Genomic DNA, 23,039 nt, shown 5'->3' on the forward strand with positions numbered 1-23,039 from the left:
CTGCGTGAAAGGCTGAAAGCCCTCCCAGATGAGCACTAAAATCGGACAGAGGTATTAAACCCAAAAGGGTCGAACCAGCGCTCCTTCCGGTTCGAGACGGGACCCAGAGTCCACGCCGACGGTCAGTCGGTCTGACACATTTGAATAAGTGCAGAGTAGAGTTGGAAGGTTGAATGTTTGAAATATAAGAAGGAAAACAAAATGTAGTCAATGTCGTTCCGCAATTCAAAGGTAGATACAGTGGATCTCGTAACCGTTCAATTAATGTAGATGTAGGGAAGTGATTACATTCCATTGTTCTTTACAATGGTACAGCCTTGATCATGACTCCGATCCGTTAAAAGACAAAACTGTCCCCTTATTTATGACTTATCCACGTCAGAGCAACAGTGGCGTATCCGTCTTTTTACCAGCAATGGGAGGGCAAAAGTGGCTTATTCGCCTTAATGGTAACACCCATTTTTTTTTACTTCTGTTTCTAGTTGCTCAATGAATGCACTTGGCATATCGGAAAACGTGGGACTGGGACAGGTGTAGGCCCCACATATATTGGGATTGAGTCCCACTTGCAATTAGTAAAAAGAGGAATCTCCTAACCCTATTGAAAAACATTTGACCATCTGATTCCTTTTTTCCCTTTTTTTCTGGGGAAATTGGGCTAGGCCAATAGATAACGGTGGGATATCTCTCTGGTTCTGGTCATCTGGTGTGAACTAGGCCAACTCACACCATCTACATGTGCAAGTGTGCAACAGGGTTGCTTGTGATGTGGGCCCCATCCAAGCGTTCTGAAATGCTGCAGGTGAGCCACGTACTCACTCTGAAGTGAGAGAAAGATGGATCACGTGGGGTCAGGATCAGATAAGCGCGTCATTGGGTACAGCACAAAATAAGTAATGGACGGCCCACAATCAACATTATATTCGCATACATGCAAAAGCTTTGAGTTCACGTAACGTAACCCACAAACGGTAGGGTCCAGACTCCAGATTCCAGACTCTGTGTTGGTCAAGAGTGAAAATACAAATATGTTCATTGCAAAAATTTACAATGATTTTAAACTTATTTGAATAAACATATTTATATTTTTGACACTCGTTCCAAATGGTCAGGTTTGGAACGAATTTCGCTTTGATCCGAACCCAACCCAAATGCACTCCTGATTAAAAGGGAAAGGAATATAGTCCGATCCGATCCGTCTCAGTAAAAGCATAATCCCACATCAACCCGATCTAAGATCTGATAATAGATGTTGGGATGGCAACGGGGCAAATTTAGGAGGGTTTTGTAAATTTTAAATCATATCTATCTTCCTAAACCTCCCAATCCGTATCCATCTCAAAATCCATAGGGATTGGATTTTGAAAATCCAAACCCTCTTCCAACTCTATTCTTCCCGAATTCAAGGATAGGATTGGGTTTAGAATCCATATTTATTTATTTTTTATTTTTGTTATATATAAATAATAAATAAATAACAAAATTTCCAATCATTTAATTAAAACATATAAAATATATATAAACTATCAATTATCTTTCATATAAGTTTTAAAATATTATTAAATTCGAGACTTAATATATAAAATTGATATACTTTCTAATAATATAAAAGTCGGATTTAACCTAATATCATACCCTTAACCTTATAGATGGTAGAATTCTAAAATCCGTTTCTCCTCCAAAACCCAATCTTCCAAAAAAAAATCTGCAGAAAGAATAAGATAGAAATTGCCAGTCCTGAACAAATACAGATTTACCACTTGACCAGACCCACTTACATCCACAGACTACAAGAAGGGCTTAGGGAGCAAGCATTTAGGGTTACTCTGGTATTATTTATGGATAAACAAATGGGGATGTCGGGAGTCATGAGTCATGAGAGGAGAATAAAGGCGTAGTCGTAAGCATGACGCCAGAAGACGCAATGGGAACAAATGGGGAAGCAAAATACTTGTGTTTCCGCGTAGACAGATAGATGTGCCTCAAAAGCATTATATAACAAATTGTTATTGGATACATAGAATAGAAGCCAACCACGGTAAGCAAGAGCCTCCAGCTAGCTCCTCCTTCAACCGAGGAGTACCAGATTTTGGTGGATCTCATCTCACACGTAACGATGATGGATGATCATCTTGGGTTGATGGCTTCGACCATCTATTTGACCTTCTTGATTGTCTTATCTATCCACCGTCCAGAATAACTTTCTGGAAACAAAAGCTAGAATCCCTCCTCCCTTCACAGATGTGTAGGAATATTTAGAACGCATTAGATGGTCTTGATCGCCTGCTTTACGACACGCGGTGTGATAAATAAGGTCGTACCAATCCATGGAACCTCCGCCCCGTATACAGTAAATTTCTCCCTTAAATAAATCTCGATCAAATCTATATATTTATTATCTCTCTTCAACTTCAAATCTGAACGAAAGCCAACGCTCCCTTTGAAACAGCTTTGACGATCCCCCTCCATTCACACCACCTTCATATAAATCCCTAATTTTTTCTTATCACCCACCACCTACAAAATAATTCCTCTCTCTCTCTCTCTCTCCAGTGCACTCCCGACACAAAGGTTCACCTCCCCTCTCTCTCTCTCTCTCTCTCTCTCTCCTCCTCTCCTATGCTATGTGTTACGGAGGGACACCACCCGAGCGTTAACATGGAAACAGGCGATCGATTCCCTCAATGGAGTCTTCAGGAGACCAAGGAGTTGTTATTGATCAGGGCGGAGCTCGATCGGACTTTCATGGAGACCAAACGGAACAAGCTCCTCTGGGAGGTTATCTCGACAAGGTTGAAGGAGAAAGGTTACCATCGAAGTGCAGATCAGTGCAAGTGCAAGTGGAAGAACCTTGTTACCCGATATAAGGTATATATACAACATATATATATATATATATATATATATATATCCTAAAAGCCTCAACCTTTCCAGTACTGTTGTATGTTTGTCGTTTTTTTACCTGATCTAATTACTTAGTTGTGATCGTCAGGGCTGTGAAACTACTGAACCTGATTCCGTGAGACAACAATTCCCATTTTACAACGAGATACAGTCTATCTTCAACGCCAGGATGCAGAGGATGCTATGGCTTGAAGCTGAAGGCGGCGGAGCGGGCAGTTCTAGTTTGAGCAAAAAGAAAACGCGGATGTCATCGGACGATGACGATGAGAGCGACGAGGAGAAGTTCAGTGGTAAGAAAAAGAAAAAGAGTAGGAGCAATAACAGTACGGCGGGTATAGCAGGCAGCAGTAGTAGCACTAACAATAATAATTTGCAAGAGATATTAGAGGAATTCATGAGGCAACAAGTGCAAATGGAAGTGCAATGGCGAGAAGCCATGGAGGCGAGGGAACAACAGAGACGGTTAAAGGAGATGGAATGGAGACAGACAATGGAGGCGTTGGAGAAAGAGAGGTTATTGATGGATAGGAGGTGGAGAGAGATAGAGGAACAAAGACGAATTCGAGAGGAAACTCGGGCGGAGAAGAGAGACGCCCTCATCACAGCTCTTCTAAACAAAATAAGGCGTGAAGACATATGATGTGATGTGAACTAGTTATATTGTTTTGAGGGGGGAGGGGGGGAGAGATGCAGCTGCTCTTGTTTTCTTGTACTGTAGAGAAGCCCTGAGAGAGGTTTGTCTTAGAACTCTCCTTTTTTTTTTGTTAGGTGTTTAATTAGATTAGAGTTCAGACCTTGTGCGTAGTTTCTAATTCGTTGTTAATCAATTATGTTGGTTAATTGTTTTCTTATTACATTTCCTTTTCCTCTCAATGCGTATGAAGTAGGCTAACTGAACATTTTAATATTACCAGAAAAATCTCTACTATCACTTAAAAAGAAAATAGACCCACTTTCTTTTATTGTTTATACATAAACCAATGTTTCTGAAGGGATCCAATATGATAGTTTGTATATATATTATATATATATATATATATATATATAAACAAGACTGTGGTGGGGTATACCATTATGATAATTTGTATGCATCTCAAACACTCAATTACAATCGGCATATTCAATATTCATCTCTAGGACAAAGTCCATTTCAATTACCTTTAAACATATAACATAAATGCCATGGCAAGGGGTACTCAATTGTCTCAGCTGTATTGAGCTTGCAGCTCATAAAAGCAGGAGTGATTGATGAATTGGGTCGCATCAACTAGCTTGTTAGGTGCATGGACATGTCTAATTACTTTAATCTGATTATCAAATCAAAGAAACACATGTGAGCAGACATACTTAGACATGTATCTAAACAACTATTGCTTCAAAGTTAATGCACTTTATTAATGTGCTGAAAGAGTAAGTGAACAGAGATGGAAATTAATAAACCATTTGGTAGTTTGAAGATAATGGCCTAAAATTGATGTTGAAGTGCATTCAATTGAAGCATAACTCTTAATAGATGGAACTGTGACTGATGTGTAACAGGAACCCCATTTATATCTAATGGTATGTCAAAATTCAAACGTGACAGCTGTGTTAATAGAAAACGTATTAATTGGTATGGGTTAATCAAATCAGATAATGGGCATATATCTTCCTATTGATCAGCAGGGATCAGCTGCCTTGTGTTGGGATGGGGAAACATGGTGTTGAATGATTTTAAGTGAGAATTTAGACTTGAGTATTTTGGTTCTACGTTCATATATAAATCCTAGAGATGGTAACCATGGTATGATGTATCAAATGATAATTATGGTGTGGCTCCTCTAAAATTTTGCCCCCAGTAGGCCGGTAATAGTTTATTATGGATCAAAAGAAATTAAGCTACTGCATATTTATATGTATTCCTTCAAGAATACAATAATGGCTCTTCAACAACTTCTGTAAGCTTTTAATTAATTCTCTGAAAACAGGAAGTTAGGATTCTCTGTATCCGGTTTGACAAACTGTGGGTGCATAATTATATATTAATATTAATTACAGCATGTCCAATATAAGCCTTGAAAGTTTACGCTTTGTTTGCGGTGGGTGCTCATTTATTTGCAGTGTGAATTTCATTTGTACAGGTGTAAATATATGGGAGTGCAAATAGATGGAGTGTAAAGAATGAAGATAAGAGGAAGGGTATTTCTTTTGGGAAGCAAGATGATGTGGTTTTCACTTTCCACTTTATAAGAGAGAGAATTTAAGGTAAAAGGAAGGTGATACCAATTTTGATCAGTATTTGGGATGCAAAATTTGCACTGTCTATGAATATAAATAAGACAAAACTTACAAATTTTGCATAGGATAAGAATGTAAGTCATAATTGCAAATAAAAACTGATCCGAATGCAAAATTTGTATCCAATTATGATTTGCACCCCAAATAAAACACAGTTTCAGAAGGAATATTCTCTAGAAATTCTCCGTGAATTTTGACAAGTAAATGGTCAGATAATTAGATTTCTGCAGCCTTTATAACACTGTCAGAGCCAGGCTATGATCAAAACTTATATGCAAGTCATTCTTACCTTCTGCAACTTGGCCTTGGGCTGTATTACGGGCACATAGGCTGGTGACCCACCGACCTCATGATAGCTCCTAAGTGTCGGTAATCATGGTCAGAATTTACATGGGGAAACAACATAAGTGGTGCGGCGAATGCACATTATATTCAGATGCATTGCTTAGTGTTAGAATAGATCTTGGAAATAAATTAAGTTCAAATGTATAAAGAAGGGATGTCATTCCAGCTTTCAGAATCCATTCATCAAATACCTTCATTGCATTGAAGATTCATAAACACACAAAACACAGGAATACATGGGGTTTGGTTTCTACTATTGAGGTGATCATGGAGATTAATTGCCACATTAATTAGAAGATAAAGCAAACTCATCAGCTAATTAATGCCTAATGGACAAGCAATTTATTAACTTTTGCAATTGTAAAACCTGTTTCTAGGTTCTGTATAATGGATACAGTTTCTCTTTACGTAAAGGTGCTGACAATGGAGATTCATGGTAAGAGGCCATTTTGGAAACTGAAAAAAAAAGAAGAAAATAAATGTAAAAGCTGCATGTTGTGCAGAAAATGGAGGACTTTTGATCAAATACAATTGACAAAATCATTCTGCTCTGAGTACTGCTGATCATCAGATTCAGACTCTCCATCTAATAAAGGGACCTTGTGGATTAATTATTAGTCATTTAGTCGTGAGTGTACTCTTCTTATTTTCACCAGCTTCGTACTTCAACTTTTTTCTCAAAACTTAACACATGGATTTAATACTGAGCAGCAGCTGAAACTTAACATTAATGAGACTAGTAGGCGTGTTTATCTTAATGTTGGTTATGTTCGACATTAAGCTGAATTTATTTCCTCCATGAAACGCGAATGGAAAAATTTTCGGCTCAGTTCGGAAGGAGTATAATGCAAATATGTAGACCGTAAAACTTAATATTTTGTATTATTTTATATGTATATATAATGTACATACTGTAATCTTTTCAAACTGAGCCTTCCATGATTTCCTTGTTCTTTGAGGTTTCTAAAATAAATGTGTTTCACTTTTCATTGGCTCATGTTTTATGGAGGAATGTACTTTCATGCAATGTTTTAAAAACTGACCCAAGGCCAAATCTTTTTTGCCTTCAGGTTGTAGGTCACTGGTTCGACCAGTTGGGCCGAACGGTTTAGACCATGTGTGTATATATATATTAACAATAAATAATATATAAATATCTTTTAGATATGTTATATGTATTGTTTTATATTTAATTTATGCTTTTTAATTTTTATTTAAAAAATATTTAAAATTACAATTTGAGGCAAAAAAAGAGTTTTTCGCGAAAATAACAGGGCTATGGCACCTTGAGATGCATAGATCTTAAAAAGTTAAAAAAAAAATCACCCAAATCGGACCTTGGAGTGCAAATTTATAGCCTCTACAAGTTTTGTATGTATTGAATATGCAAATGAATCGAATGGGTAACAATTGAATGATTATTGACCAAACCAACAATTTTTAACCGTCTGATAGGTCTTAACTGAACCAGACCCGAAGTTCTGAACGGGTGAAGATTCGAACAGTTAAACTGGCCAAATCAATGGGCGGGTTGAAAACATTAGTTTCATGTTAATGGGAGGTGAACCAAAAATAGCATTAGTCCATATCTTTTGCTGCACGGTACATGCATGCATAATAGTTTCTTTTATTTTAAATTATTTTTCGCTTTTCTTGCCTCTTGTAGTTGTAGTCTTGTACTCATTGAGTTATAATCTGAGCATTTATTAATAAACTATGCCTTACGGCTCGGGAAGAATACATACGTGGAAATTAGATGACAAGGAGTACACGACCATATTTTGGCCAAACTTAGAAGTTTGTATAGAAAGTATAGAAAGAGCCAATTATCTTGGGTTTGGGCTACAATACCATATATGGGCCTGGGTCCGGTCCCCATTACCATCCACATTAACTTGCTTAAAAAATTCAAGACTGGGATTATGACTTGCTAGTTAGTTAAATCTACCCACCCCACTTGGTCGAGTCTTGAGTTGATTCGTTTGGTTTCAAATTGTGATAAAAAACTATCATTGAATGGGTCCCAAAGAAATTCCCCACACCACACAAGAAACTAGAATAATCCGAAATCTTGGAATAATCTAATATTTGAATTCTCTCCAAATTAAAGCTATTTTTCTTCATTGGAGAATGAGCAATGGGGGAAGGATTCTAACTTCTTTTCTTATGGATATTCACCATATAAAACGCATGCTGAGCATTTGTTATTTGAAGTAGGACCCATCTCTAAGGGGGCGACTCGATAAGGGCTGAAGTGGCTGAACTGAATGGCTTATTTTCTTTTATAGATGACACAATTAGATAATAAAATATTAATGAGTAAATAAAACCATCAACATTTTTCATTCATCAAGAACCCTAGTCCTCATCCAAAGTAGAAAAGCAAAGCATAAATGCTTTTATTCCAAGCATATTTTTGTATTTGAAACAAGTCGAGGAATCTAAATACTTTTTTATGCCCCAAAGAAAGAAAGCCCATTGGCCATGTCTTGGTGGATTCGATGATAGTTGTTGAATCTGCATATCAGCTACCATAAAACATTGAAGAAATGCACGCCAATGAACCCCTCAAAACAGTTCATTCAACGCCCTTTGTCCTTTATATTCATCACCCATTCAGGGTCTTCTAAACTGTGGTGGACTGAATTGCTCATTTTTCGCACATAGTAGCAGTTTTCAAACTAAAACCTGCATTTTTATGCTTGTCATTTTTCACACAGAGAAGGATTATGTTGGAATTACCCTCTTTAATTGAATTAAACTTATATCACTTATCCTCTTGCCTAGTGAATTGTAAAATCTTAGGCTCCATTTGGTTTGCAGGAATAAGTGTCTGGAATCGGAATCTGATTCCAACTATTTGATTGGGTGGAATAGAAATTTCATTCCCATTCATGCTGGAATGGCATTCCTTCATTTGAAGGATGACCATTCCCTGCCTTTACTAAGAATGAAATCTCATTCCTACTGATTCCAATTTTTATTCCTGTTCCTGTTTGAATTAAACAGACTATGGAAATAAGTCATCCCAATTCTGATTTCAAAGAATTTTGATTCCAATTGCAATTCCAATTTTCACTGTAAATCAAACGGACCCTTAATTCACAAATGTAAGTATTAGTGCTGCAAGTTAAGTTGCATGGCTTTTAAAGAATTTTAATTACATCGGGCGTGAGTTAGGGTTCAGGAACCCGATCCAAGTTGCACTCCTAGTGAGAATGGTAGTTCAAGCTTGAAAGCCATTTTTTAAGAAAAAAAAAAAATTCAAAAGATCAAGTCATATCCTAAACCTAGATCAATCTTCCTCCATTTTTTTAGTACCAACCTTTATTAATGAACTTCAAAAGCATCTGGATCAAAGCTGATTGTAAGATTACGGTAGATACGCTCTAAACTAGAAAATCGTCAACATTCACCACAAGGCCTCTGCAATTCCTGTGACTGTAGTTGCATGACAATCCAAGACCCCTCAGTAAACGAAAAAAGTCAAAAACAGAACACATCAACTGATGTGAGGTTTAAAACACTGACGTCTTCACATTTCAATGGGGGTTATTTGTGTGATCATGGTTGCACGAAATTTTTTCACTTCACAAGGTTGTGAGAGATGTGGAGATGAAGGTCAGATGTCCTCACATCTACATGACTATAGGGCTGTTTGGCCAGTCTTTTTGGCAAGATTTTATAGTATTGGGCTTTTGTATTAAGATCTGAGCAGTCTGAAGCCCATTTGGATAAGGAAGTTGCCTTTCTACACGTCTTTATGCATAAAGATGAATAAAAAAAAATACAAAGTTTCATTTGGAGCTTTCCAAAAATCACCTGCTTTAGGTTTTTGTGTCTTTTCAGTGTACCAGTTTTTAGTGGTCAAATCTATTGCAAATAAAACAAGAAAATATCGAATCACATTTTGCCGGAATTGTAAATAGCCAGCAGACCGCATGCAAAGATGCACCAAACGGGGCCATAGACAAAACAAGCTACAGCATAATTAACCTAGGGCTAATAGAGATGTGTAATTTCAATACTGTTTTTTTTTTTTCAGAGAACAAAATCATGCAAATTGACTCATAGCTTAGGCTGGGTAGATTATGCTTACCATTCACCTAAAATGTACAATTAAAATCTCCTACCCACACCTACCAACATGACATCATCTCCCCATGAATGATAATATGAAAATATGGGATATGTCCCTATGGCTCGGATCTGCTACCCACTACTTGTTCCCACATCCCTACCCACAGGACACAACAGCTGTGCATTGAGAATATCTCTCTTTTCATTTTATAGGGAGATGTTTCTTATACACGGCAATGGTGTTCCGTGGGTGTAGTGTGGGAACAAATGATGAATAGCAGATTTGGAGGCATGTTCTCAATGTACAACTGTAGTGGTGTATGGGGGTTGGATTATTGTCGATAGGAGATGGAAACTAGTTTCATTATGGACAAAAATAACCATAAAAAGAAAAAGTGCCAATGGGTTAGTTGGTAAGATCTCCTGTTGATTGTGGTGGAGATTTGGGATCGAATCCCGCCTGCACTGCCTTGGGGACATCTATGGGTTTGGGGGATGGTCTACCCCCCCTCCCGGAGCAAAAAAATAACCCCAAAATTAATCGATTAAAACCACAGAATCAATAACAACCTATGAATCAAGCAAAGTTCCAAGCTTTACTAACTCGAGCCAAATACTCAAAATCCAATTGAATCAAGTTTGTAGGGGCGAGTTATGAGTTGACTTATATAGTTGTACATGGTAGGAATTGTTAGGAGGTGCAATAGATAGAGCCGTTAATTTCTTCGTGTAGGCTTCATACATTTATACTGAACTAGTAAACAAGTACGTGCATTTGCACTCGACAGCATCTCCAAGACAAAACTATTTACAATTCATGACAGCTTTTGAACAATTATAAGTGGACAGTTTTTTAATTGGTTTAAGTGGATAATTTTTTGAATAGTTATAAGTGGACACTTTCTTAACTATTATAAGTGGGCAATTTTTGGAGTCAGAGTAAAGGACATATATGCCCTTTTTTATGCCTGTTGTATATTGCTAAGATAAGGCATAAAAATGCATAATGAAAAATTTAGAAAATGGGACTATTCACTCTTTTATTAGTAGTATAAATAATTAATAATAAAGAAGGCTTTCAAGCAATGGTTTATCCAGACACTCAGACCATAATTACTGATTCCATTTCACCCCGAATTGATATTTTTTTTTTTAACTATTGAATTGGTCAACAATTCACTAATTTAGACAATCGGACCATCAATCCAATCTATCCGGACAATAATTTTTAGACCATTTTTTTATTTTAATTTTTTTATAAGTATCATAGACTGATCCATTTAATATATATTTTTAATATCATGGACTGGTCCAAGAACCAACAACCAAAACGGTTCCGGTTTCGAGTAAGTTTTTAAAATATTACTAATATTCAAGTGGTTAGAGATGGATGTAGGCAGCTAAAACACTTTCATGTTCCATCAAAGCTTACTAAATTAAATTTACCAGTGTTTTTAACCCATAATTTGGATAGTGGTCAAATCATAATCCACTAACCCACTATATTGCAAAAGCTGTGGAATCATTCAGACGACCCATTGGAAATATTCGATCTTCCATCATTTTTTTTATTCTTTATATTAATTATTCCACTAAAAAACCCTAAGCTCCTGCCTAAAAAAAGTGGTGGAAATTTGGATCCAGCTAAAAATGGTACTTTATTAAACTGCTGGGTCAAGGTTTAAAGTTGTATCCGAATATTAATTTTAATCAGAGAAGGATCTGTATAATAACGTAACAACATTATAAAAGCATAATGCAGATATAATGTGTGAGGCTGTGACGTAGCTCTAGTTGGATCGAGGTTGCTGATTAGTGATTACAACGCTTTAGCAAATTAAGAATAAGAATGGGTCGTTACGACCGTTGAATCTACTGTTATTACCCTCCTTTTTCCTTAACTATAACACGGACAAATTTGCTTTTGCTTTGATTTTGTAATATTGTCTATATCTCATTCTTTCAAGGAATAAAGTATGTTTCGTCCCCTTGATCGTATTTAATCCCGCAATTGAAGGGTACAAATCCTCTCTTTCTATGATTTTCTTCCTTGATTCCAATATTCTAATATGTTATCTTTTTTTATTTAGATTTTTTATATTCCAAGAACATTTGATTTTTTTTTTCTTTTTTGAGTGACTATAGATTCCTGGGCATTAATAATTTATTTATGAATTCGTTGTTATACATATGTCATAAAAGCATGGAATGGTGTGGAAGTAAAGCCATAAGTTTAGTTTATTGCAAAGGCTAGCACCAACAAGTATGATCTAACACTGCACATCTCATATATGGTGGGTCCCAGTCTAGCTCATGGTGAAATGTGTACTGTTAGATCAAATTGATAGGGGGTTGGAACATATTTTCTTGGCAAGAGATCTCAATTTAGGGGCATTTTAATTGTAAAAGGGAGATAAGTCTTTAAAATAAGGAGTGTTAAATGCAGTATAAATAGGTGTAGAGGTGTCAATGTACCGGTTTTGGGTTGGATTCCGTCAAAATCAAAATCCATTTGGATGGATTGGACGGACCAATAAGACATTTAATTTGGACGGACTGGATGGACTAATATAACATATTGGATTGGACCTGGTCCATCCATAATAAATTTATATTGGATTGAGCCAATATCTAGTCCATTGATAGAAGGTTAGAACATAAGTGTCAATGGATCAGGTTTGAGTTGAAACCAATCTAAATTAACAGGAATTTGAACAAATTGAACAGTATCTGGACCGGTCCAAAATGGTCCAGAATATTCATTGGACTGGATTGGACCAGGTCCATTTGTAATGGACTCACATTGGACTGGATCGGATTGAACCAAATACAGTCCAATTGACACCCCTAAATAGGTGTCAACACCAATCATCGGTCCATTACTGCAAATTGGACTAATCCAGTTCGGTCCGGATTTATGCTAGGCTGACCGGGTTTATCACGTTTTATAAGTCCATTGTCTTACATTAGGTGCACATCCTACATTCAATTATAGAACCTCACCATGATTCTAGAATACAACTACAGTTTGATCCTTAAAAAATGTAAAAAATTACTACATTTTTCAGTGTAAAATTACTCATTGTTTTAGACTTTTAGTTCTGCATATGGGTTTTGCCCACAAAGGTTGGGAAATCCAACTGATGATAAAAAATCCTCTGGGATTAAAACCAGTCTTAAATGTTAAAGATTGTGTCAAATCACTAACCAACCGACAATTGATTCGCTGGTCTTGAGTTATGACCTATGAGACCCCATACCTTGGGAGAGAAGGAAAGAGAAGGAGATGGAGTCAATCAATATGGACTGCTCACATGTTGAACATTGCTTTGCTTTGATTGATGCCTTGGGCCGGGAACGGGATTAATCTCAAAACAATGTGGGGATATGGGAGTTGAAGTAGATTTTCGTCGTCGGAAGATAGAAAGAAACATCATCCCTTGTGGTGTTAGGCCCCTCAAAGACGCTCACAGTCAATGGTGGCCCATTGCTGCTCCCTGCGAAGATTGAAACTTGTCTCTGTCTCCTCCATGGATAGGATACACCTGCAGACAAGCTCCATTAACGTCGTCTTGGCATGTCCTTCCGATTCCTCTCGATTGAGGGCATACAATTTTACTACTCTAGCTCATGCCAAGCTCTTTCTCTTCAAAAAGTTGTTTTACATATATATTTATTATTGTCAGGGCTGCAAATGGATCAATCAAATCGGATATAAGTAGATTCAAATTTGATTCGTCTATGGTTCATATTATATTCAAATTACTTAAACTAAAATGTGATCAAAACATTCAAAATGAATTGAAATTTATTTGTATGAAATTTGAACCTATAACAGTTTAGTAAAACACCACAATTACATCTTCTTTAGTAATAAATAAAATATTTTTCAAGAAAGAAAATTTTATCAATAATCACTGGGAGGCGGGATATCACCAATAATATATACAATATAAATTTTAAGAATATATGAATAAATATATTTAATTGAATCGAACCGGATCTTGTCAAATTGGATAAGGGTGGATCCCCATTTGATCCAATTATAAACAGATCAAATCTGGATAACCCTTAATGGGATTGAATTTAAATTCAAATTTGGACAATCTAATACCGTTTGCAGACCTAATTATGACTACATGCATAGATTATAAAGCTGCACAAAATTGAGAGGGATAGTTAAGAATCTATTCTATATACTTAAAAGGTGGTTGTCCACTTGCCCACATCATTTTATTCTCCCTCCTCATATTGTTTCTCAACCTCTTAGAGTTTTGTTTTGTTTTTTTTTTTTTTTTTTGAATTTTTAAGAAAATAAGAAAACCAAATATGGGATATTTAAACTTGCCACTTTCTCTTTTATTAAGAAACTAGTAAGGGTCCGGTTGGTTCATAGATAGGATTGGGATTGGAATCGGAATCCCCAGGAATTGAAAATGGAATCACCTATTCAGATTCCAATTATTGTTTTTTGGTTCATTTGGAGTTGCAACCGGAATTAGTTGAAAATCCTTAATTTTGTATTAGTCTATTGATTATTTTATTATTATTTAATAATTAATATATTTTTTATTATTGATTTATTAATATTTTATTATAGTACTATTATTTTATTACTATTTTACAATATTTTTATTAATAGTTTAGTAATATTTTATTATTTGATTATTAATATATTATTATTATTATTATTATTATTATTATTATTATTATTAATTCAATAATGTTTTAATTTTGTCATGAGTTCTTTACTTGTTGACAAACTTTGGAATGAGAATCTCATTCCTGCCAAACAAACATCCGAGTCTAAACACCTATTACAAAAAACCAACTGGACCCTAAAGCTATGTTTGGTTTGAAGGAAAAGGTAGGGAAAGATAGGAAAACATATACAATATTTGTAAAGGCATTCCTACATTTCTTTTCCTTTTCCTACTTTTTCCTTCAAACCAAACACAACCTAAATGTAATCACTCCTTTTAACACTAACATGTGCATTGCATGGGTCTCTTAGTAAATAATATTATTTAGGATTAGGCATATATGACATATGATTGCGGTTCATGGTGTTAATGATTTTATTTGCCTGGCTATACTAATAGCTTGATATAATAAGTAGAACAATAAAAAATGAAAATCGTAGAATATGCAAATCTAATATTTGATGTATTGGCATTGTAAGGAGTATCAAATAGACAATTTTAATGTACCAATATATGCTTAGCAAAAACATGGATATGATTCTCTAAAAAAAAACACATGGATATGATTGAGCTATTTGAATATGCTAAGGAAACTTATATAAATCACGCAGACACATCATTAGCAATAAATAAGGTATAACGTATAAAGAGAAATTCATAGTTAGTAATTTGTTGCAATCAATATAGGAGGTCCAAGATTTATGATTGGTGTCCCCACTAGACCTATTCATGGTTTGGGTAGTCTGATGGGCAGGTCTGGCTCGGCCACCGGACGGGCTTGAACATATATTTGAACCCGTAGGCTTGACCTCAGGCCTAAAAGCCCAAGCCTGACTATTTTACGGGTTGGGCTCGGGATTTGTTAAAAAAGCCTGGCCCGACCCGACTCTGAGATTAAACCAAAAACCCTAGATTTCCTAAGTTCCTAATTCCTCTCTTCTCATTTATCTCTTTCTACCCGAACCTCTCATCTCAGTAGTCAAACACTCACTAGCACAACCTCACACTCTCAGGTAGACAGAACCGGTGAACACTCACTAGTGCAACCAGCGAATTTCGGTGAACCGGTGGTATGTCCTCTCTCTCTCTCTCTCTCTCTCTCTCTCACAGACACGAACTCAACACTGACGAACACAATCACCAGCAGCGAGTCCTTTCTTCTGTTAGGTCTGACTTTGAGCTCAGGCCTAACAAAATCCTATTTATGAAGAGTAAATGCCCAGCCTGGCCCATGAACAAGTCTAGTATCCACCATGTGAGAAATAGCTTGGTTCAGCAAGTCAATGGTTCATGATAGGTATCGCTTAACTAGCCAAATCAAAGACAACTAGGACAATTAGGCTCGGTTTGGAAAGAGTATATATATATATATATATTATAGATCTGTCGCATATTGAATGCATATGCTACAGAGAAATACCTGAAACTCAAACAAAAAAGTGGACAATGTCCTAAGCATCTCCAACACTAAACCAGCTTCGAAAATGAAGTGAACCAGTAAACTTTAGGCCTTTGGGTTGGGGAACACGATGGGTTCTAACAATAGTAGCACTTGCTCGCGATAAGGTTACCCAATAGATCTCTACAAATCAACCCAATAGCATACTGAGTTTCATGAAAATTATTTTAAATTGTTGTTAAATATTTATTTTATTAAGTAGTTTACTAACAAAATTACACTAATTTATATTTATTTTCTAATATAAATTAATTAATAATTTCATTTTCTAACTTTATAATATTTTATTCCCCCATTTGCATTCGGTTATTAACTACTAGTGGGGAGTCATGCCATGCACGTTAAAATAACTTGAGGCAAAAAGAGTTAAGGTGTAGATTGAATAGGCCTAACACGAGCATGACCCAACTCAACCAAAGATTTTGCAAAGGTTGGGCTTGAGTTTTCAAACTTCAAGCTGAACTTAGGCCACAAAACTGAAGTCTAACCAAAATTCAAGTTGAGCTTGGGTTGAGGGCACGAGTAGCCCGATCTCAATTCGATCAATTTGAGCTCGCCCAACATTTTGTGATACACATATTATCAATATATTCTACCTAGAAATTGGGCCACACAGCTTAACAAAAATAGAATGACGATAATTACTGGTAATTTACTAATCCAATCCCGAGTTTAACAACCTAAGCTTAAGCCCATGTTTATCAACTTAGGACCAACCTGAGCTTAACCTAACATTTTGAGCTGGACTTGGGCTTGGGCATGTTGAGCTATATAGCCCAATCTATCAGAAAATGTTGGCATGAGCTCAAATGGATTGGATCAAGCTTGAACTACCCGAGGTCCCAACCCAAGCCCAACCTGAGTTTAGGTTAGCTTTGATTTTTTTGGCCTAAACCCAGCTTAAAGTTCAAAAGCTCAAGCCCAATTTGTGAAAAAGCTTTGGTTCAGCTGGGTCGGGCTCGAGTTAGGCCCACCCAACCCTAGCTCCTCTTGCTTCAAATACTTTAACAAAACTCATGAATCACACGGGTCCCCGCTAGTAATTAATAGCACTAATTTTAATTTATATTTATTAACAATAACATTAATTACTAAATATAGTAATATTTTAAGGCATTTTTAATTATTCACGAAAATAGTTAATAATTATTTTTAAATTCTATAATTAATGTTTCAAAAATTAAGAAGAAATTTATAATTATTGTTAATAATTCTTAATTATGAATTAATAAATCTTATAATTCTTATTTTATAAAAAAATATTACTATGATTAATAGCTATATTCAGTAATATTATTAATTGATAGAACTAATATTATGAATTATTAAAAAATTAATAAAATAATTAATTTAATTATTCATGTACATACTTATTAAATTTTAAATTTTACTCTTAATAAAATAATTAATTATTATTGGTAATTAATTTGTTGGTAATATGTCACTAACAATAATTATTAAAAATAGTAATATATTTGATATTAAACTTTTGTAATTTTGAATTAATGACAAATATATAATTAATAGATTTTTAATTGAATATTGAGAATTTTTAATTAATCCTAATATCAAAATAGTAATAAAAATAATTAATTTAATTATTCATGAAAATAATTATTACTTTTTAAAATTTAAAATTAATAAAATAATTAATTATTATTGGTAATTAATTAATTTTGGTAATATATCACTAACATTAATTACTAAATAAAGTAATATATTTTGGTAATTCTTAATAAAACATGGATACAAATAATATAGATAAAGTAAATTTTTGTATTTTGTAATTAGTCCTAAAAATAATTAATAAATGTTGGTAAACTATTAGTAAACTTTCGAAAATATTAGTAACTCATCCTAAAAATATTAATAAAATAAAAATTATTAATTATTATAAATAGTAGTATTGTTTGGGAATTTTTAATTAACCACGAAAATAATTACTTAATTTTGGTATGAGTTCTAATAAAATAAAATGAAATTATTAATTATAAACAATTTTCAATATACCATTCGAAGTAAATGGGTCATAACTAGGTTGGATTAATGAAAACCGAACCATACCCAAGAGTAGTGCGGGGAGAGAGAGAGGGAGAGGGAGTCATGTCTTAGTTAAAGTGGGGAATAATTAAGAGTATAAAAAATGTAAGTTATGAGCAATATTTAAAGAATGAGGGGAGGTTTTAGGAATTAGGAGATGACGTTTCTTAAATAATTGGAATGTTGGGTTAGAAAGGGAGAGAGAATAATGTGGGTTAGAGTTTTAAGGACAATAAATTAGGAGTGTGGAAAAATTTTAGGAGAGAGGGGATAAACAGAGAGATTTTAAGAATGTTTTTAGTAAGAAAAATTTAAAGATTGACGACTAGGTAATTTGGGAGTCATAGGAAGGGGGAGGGAGAGAGAATTAAGAGAGCATGGGGGGTTTGGAGCCGGTTTGGAGCAAGGAGAGGCATGGTGACGTGGACCACATTGCTTTATATATTTAGATAGATAGATGTGTAAATATTATATTAAATATATAATATTATTTATATTATATATAAAGATATTAAAAATATTAATTTTCTTTTATTTTAAAAAAATACTATTTTGAAAACAAACTTTTAATTAAAAAATGTGGGGATTTTGGTCTTTGATGGGGAACACTTCTCCACCGGGGATGTAAGCTTTTTTTTTTTTGACGGGGATCGGGGTCAAAGATAAGAATTAATTTAAAACTCAGGATTGAGATGGGGAGTATGACCCCTGGTGTGAAATGTAGTATCAAATACATATAGAAATTATTAAAACTTTCCAATTATTTATTTGAATAATTGGAAGCCTTATAATTTAACTTTCACTAAATTAAATTACCAAAATAAGTAATTTTTAGTAATTAAATTACCAAAATTATAGTAAATATCAAAATTACTAAAAATATAAAAAATATATTTATATTCATTGAAATTAATTTTTCACTAAAAATAAATTACTAAAAATCTTAATTAATATATGATAATATCATTAAAAATTAATAAATTCACAAAATTACTAAAAAATGTAAAAATAAATTTATATTTATTGAAATAAAAATTTTCTATGAAAAGTTACCTATACTTTCTAATTAATAAATTTGTATTTATACAAATTGGGTCTATGTTTGGTGGACTACGTGGAGAGCATCATACGACATTTTCCCTCAAAAGGAATTATTAGATAAATATTCAAATTTTGGGCAAGGAAGAAGCTACTTAAAATTTGAACATGTAAAACAGTTTGGATTCTTTAAAACATATCGTCTCCCTTGGATTCTGAAATGGAGTTATCATTTGGATGTTTCTTGGATGCCTTCATCCATTGATAGAATCATTGAAATTAAGTGGTGGTATAAGCTCGATCTCATGTCAACCCTAAAGCTAGCAGAAGAAGATGAGGTCTTTCAAGACTTATTCAAGTCCTATCGAGAAAAGCTCAGTAATAAGTTCCTTGACCTCGATCCCATTGAGCTCGAGGATATGTCCCTTCGGTTCGCATAAAAGATGAATGAGAAAAGCATAGGAATCTCTAAAGACATCGACACCGAAAGCATGTGGCCTATCAGTCCGCATTAAAGTATCAATAATTCGAGAATTTTACTGTTGAAGAACATTTTTCCACAAGAAAAGACTTGCCATTAGGCTCAACAGCAAAGATTCGTCAATAACGCTCCCTACAGTGAAGATTCGCCGAGGATAAAGAAGCATCTTCAAGAAGCCAACTCATCTAATAAGACAAAGTTGAAGATAAGAAGGCATCTCAATCATAAAAGCCAGAAGATAAGATCTCATCCGAAGACCAGCCTGCCTATGTATAAATAAGGCTAAAATTTCAGCAAAAGGGTGTGCTTAAGTGGCTTGAGTGTTCAAGAGTCTGGTATCTGTAAAGGTTTTTTCAGTGTTTTTGTAATCTTTCTTATGAGAACTTTAACTGTAAACCTTGTAATCTTTTAGTGATATTTCTTACTAAAGCTCTACAAGTCTTTTACCTATATTCCATATCTCTATTATATTACTATTCCCATCTGACATCAATCTATATAAAAGCTTTGTTGAAGTTTTATTCTTTAATTTACTGTTTTCTGCATATGCATATTGTTGTTCATATTTCTATATGCATCCATAGCTTGCATCCATTGACATCCTTTCATATGAAAATATTGACAGCAATATGCATATGCAAAAAAAAAAAAAAAAAAAGATAAATTGAAGAATAAAACTTTGATAGAGCTTTTAGATTGATGAGAGTAGTAATATAATAGAGATATGGAATACATGTAGAACCTTATAGAGCTTCAGTAAAAAATATCCGTGAAAGGTTACAAGGTTCACACTAAAAGTTCTCACAACAAAAATTACAAAAACACTATGCAATCCTTTACAAATATTGGACTCTTGAACACTCAAGCCACTTAAGCACACCCTTTTGCTGAAATTTGAGCCTTATTTATAGATAGATAAACTGGTCTTCGGATAAGATCTTATCTTCTGGCTTCTATGATTGAGATGCCTTCTTATCTTCAACTTTGTCTTATTAGATGAGCTGACTTCTTGAAGATGCTTCTTTATCCTTAGCGAATTTTCACTGTAGAGAGTATTATTGATGAATCTTTACTGTTGAGGCTAATGGCAAGTCTTTTCATGTGGAAATTTGTTCTTCAACCCTAAGATTCTTGAATTATTTATACTTTAAGTGGATTGAAAGACCACATGCTTTCGGTGTCGGTGTCTTTAGAGATTCCTATACTTTTCTCTTTCATCTTTTCTGCGAATCGAAGGGATATATCCTCGAGATCAATGGGATCGAGGTCAAGGAACTTATTCCTGAGCTTTTCTCGGTAGGACTCAAATAAGTCTTAAAAGACCTCATCTTCTTCTATTGGCTTTAGGGCTGTCATGAGATCAAACTTATCCCACCACTTAATTTCAATGGCCTTATCGATGGATGGAGGCATCCAAGAAACGTCCAAATGATAACTCCATTTCAGGATCCAAGGAAGGTGATATGTTTTACAGAATTCAAACTGTTTTACATGTTCGAATTCTAAGTAGCTTCTTCCTCACCCAAAATTTGAATATTTATTTAATAATTCCTTTTGAGGGAAGATGTCTTCTGATGCTCTCCATGTAGTCCACCAAACATAGACCCTAATTGGATATGAGCCCTAAAACTCTTTAGATAACAGGATGAACCACGAATGTTTGAAGATAGAATTTTGAACTAATAATACTTTATACCGCATCCTAATAATTCGAGTAATTAAACATCCTGGGTCTCCTACCTCTTGGCTTGGTGATGAATCTTGGTTTGCTGGAGTCACCCCATGATGCCTTCGTCATAAATTTAACTATTAGTAGCTTTGAATAAGCTATTTCTGATTTTTTAGGGTCCCTGTAGTAGTGCTGAATTCTAACAAAACCCATATGAAGGATTGATTCTTTGTATTACCTTTGGTATTTGTTCAGGCCACATACTGTGAAATGATAACCATCTAGGCATTCTAAGGCGAGATGTTGAAGGGCACCTTTTGGATTTACATGAGAGGATACCGCAATAACTTCTTCATGAGATAATGTTACCACGAAGTCTGAGGAATTGGTTATGTACTGGTTGGAATTAGCCTCATCAATTGCTAGAGGAGGCTCCTTTATTACGGAGAAGCACTGAGAACTAATAAGTCCTAGAAGAACTTGACCTAAATTGATAAGTTCTAAGGCTGGACTGATTAGTCCGTCTTTGATGCATTTGATTAGGACTTGGACGAAGATCTTGTCTCCTGCTAGCCATCTTTAACTAGATGTCCTTGGAGGAATTCTTTGATTAATAAGTCTGCTAAAGCATTGCCATATCCTTTAATATACTTAATTTCAAAATCGAAAACTGATAAAATAACTTGCCATATAGCAAATATCCATTTTGAAATCAAGTTTTTAACATCCTTTTTTTTTCTAGATTTGCAATCAATTTGAAGAGTAAAATGTTGATTTATTAAATCACCTTGAAACTTAGTGATGCATAAGACAATGTAAGCATTTCTTTTTTGACAGCAGAGTATTTTTGTTGCGTTTCATTTCAGGTTCCAAAGGTAAATCGGATAATCTCATCCTTACAATTCATGTTTTGTTTTAGGATTCCTCCATATCCCACCTTACAAGCATCGGTTTCAACAATTTTCAGAATTTATGGGTAGAGAGAGAGGGAGAGAGGGAGGGAGGGAGTCGTGTCATGGTTAAAGTGGGGATTAATTTGGAGTATAAAAAAAGTTAGTTATGAGCAATATTTGAAGAATGAGGGTAGGTTTTAGGAATTAGGAGATGGTGTTTCTTAAATAATTGGAAAGTCGGGTTATAAAGGGAGAGAGATTAAGGGTGGGTCGAAAATGGGAGTTTTAAGGACAATAAATTAGGAGTGTGGAGAAATTTTAAGAGAGAGATTTTGGAAATGTTTTTAGTAAGAAAATTTTAAAGATTGATGACTTGGTAACTTGGGAGTGGTAGGAAGAGTGAGGGAGGGAGAATTAAGGAGAGAGAGCAAGGGGATTTGGAGCAAGGAGAGGCATGGCAACGTGGACCACCATACTTTTAATAAAAAGGGGGGGGGGGGGGTGAGGGAGGATTCTGGTCCTGATGAGGAACTCGTCACCCTCAGGGATCGGGGATTGAGATGGGGAGTATGACCCCTGCTGTGAAATGTAGTATCAAATACTTATGGAAATTATTAAAATTTTCCAATTATTTATTTGAATAATTAGAAGTTTTATAATTTAACTTTCACTAAACTAAACAACCAAAATTATAGTAAATATCAAAATTACTGAAAATATAAAAATAGATTTGTATTTGTTGAAATTAATTTTCCACTAAAAATAAATTACTAAAAAAATTTAATTATTATCTGATAATATCATTAAATACTAACAAATTCACAAAAATTATTAAAAATGTAAAAAATAAATTTATATTTATTGAAATAAAATTTTCTATGAAATAAATTTGTATTTATTAATATTTTAATTAATAATAATTTTTTCAATAATTTTTTATTTTAATAATTAGTTTTCAAAATTTTCTAAAATTAAATTAACAAAATCAGTAATTTTCAGCATGTAATTTTCAGTAATTAAATTTTCTAACTTGCCAAAATTATGAAAAAGTATAGTTTAGGTGTTGATATTTATATAATAATTTCATCAATTATTGAAATTTAATTACTAAAAATAAAACCAAGGTTAAATAACTTCCATGAATCTTGGA

At 34.3% G+C, this 23,039-nt stretch overlaps 1 protein-coding gene across 2 annotated transcripts; it reads left to right on the forward strand.

Moving 5' to 3' along the window:
- The first annotated feature begins 2,397 nt into the window (after positions 1 to 2,397).
- Positions 2,398 to 5,714, forward strand: LOC148868463 (Homeodomain-like superfamily protein). 2 transcript variants are annotated; one of them, XR_016106865.1, is made up of 3 exons: positions 2,398 to 2,868; positions 2,993 to 3,638; positions 5,025 to 5,714. XR_016106865.1 is itself a non-coding variant. In XM_088968299.1 (2 exons), exons 1-2 carry the CDS (start codon positions 2,620 to 2,622, stop codon positions 3,542 to 3,544), a joined length of 801 nt encoding a protein of 266 aa, XP_088824425.1. In that variant the 5' UTR covers positions 2,398 to 2,619; the 3' UTR covers positions 3,545 to 3,760. The 2 variants fall into 2 exon arrangements, 1 of the variants encoding a protein (XP_088824425.1); XM_088968299.1 differs by lacking the exon at positions 5,025 to 5,714 and having other exon boundaries at positions 2,993 to 3,760.
- The last annotated feature ends 17,325 nt before the right edge of the window (positions 5,715 to 23,039 follow it).

This window comes from Nelumbo lutea, chromosome 2 (assembly GCF_056320005.1).
Source record: "Nelumbo lutea isolate HS-2025 chromosome 2, American lotus-T2T, whole genome shotgun sequence".
NCBI lineage: Eukaryota > Viridiplantae > Streptophyta > Magnoliopsida > Proteales > Nelumbonaceae > Nelumbo > Nelumbo lutea.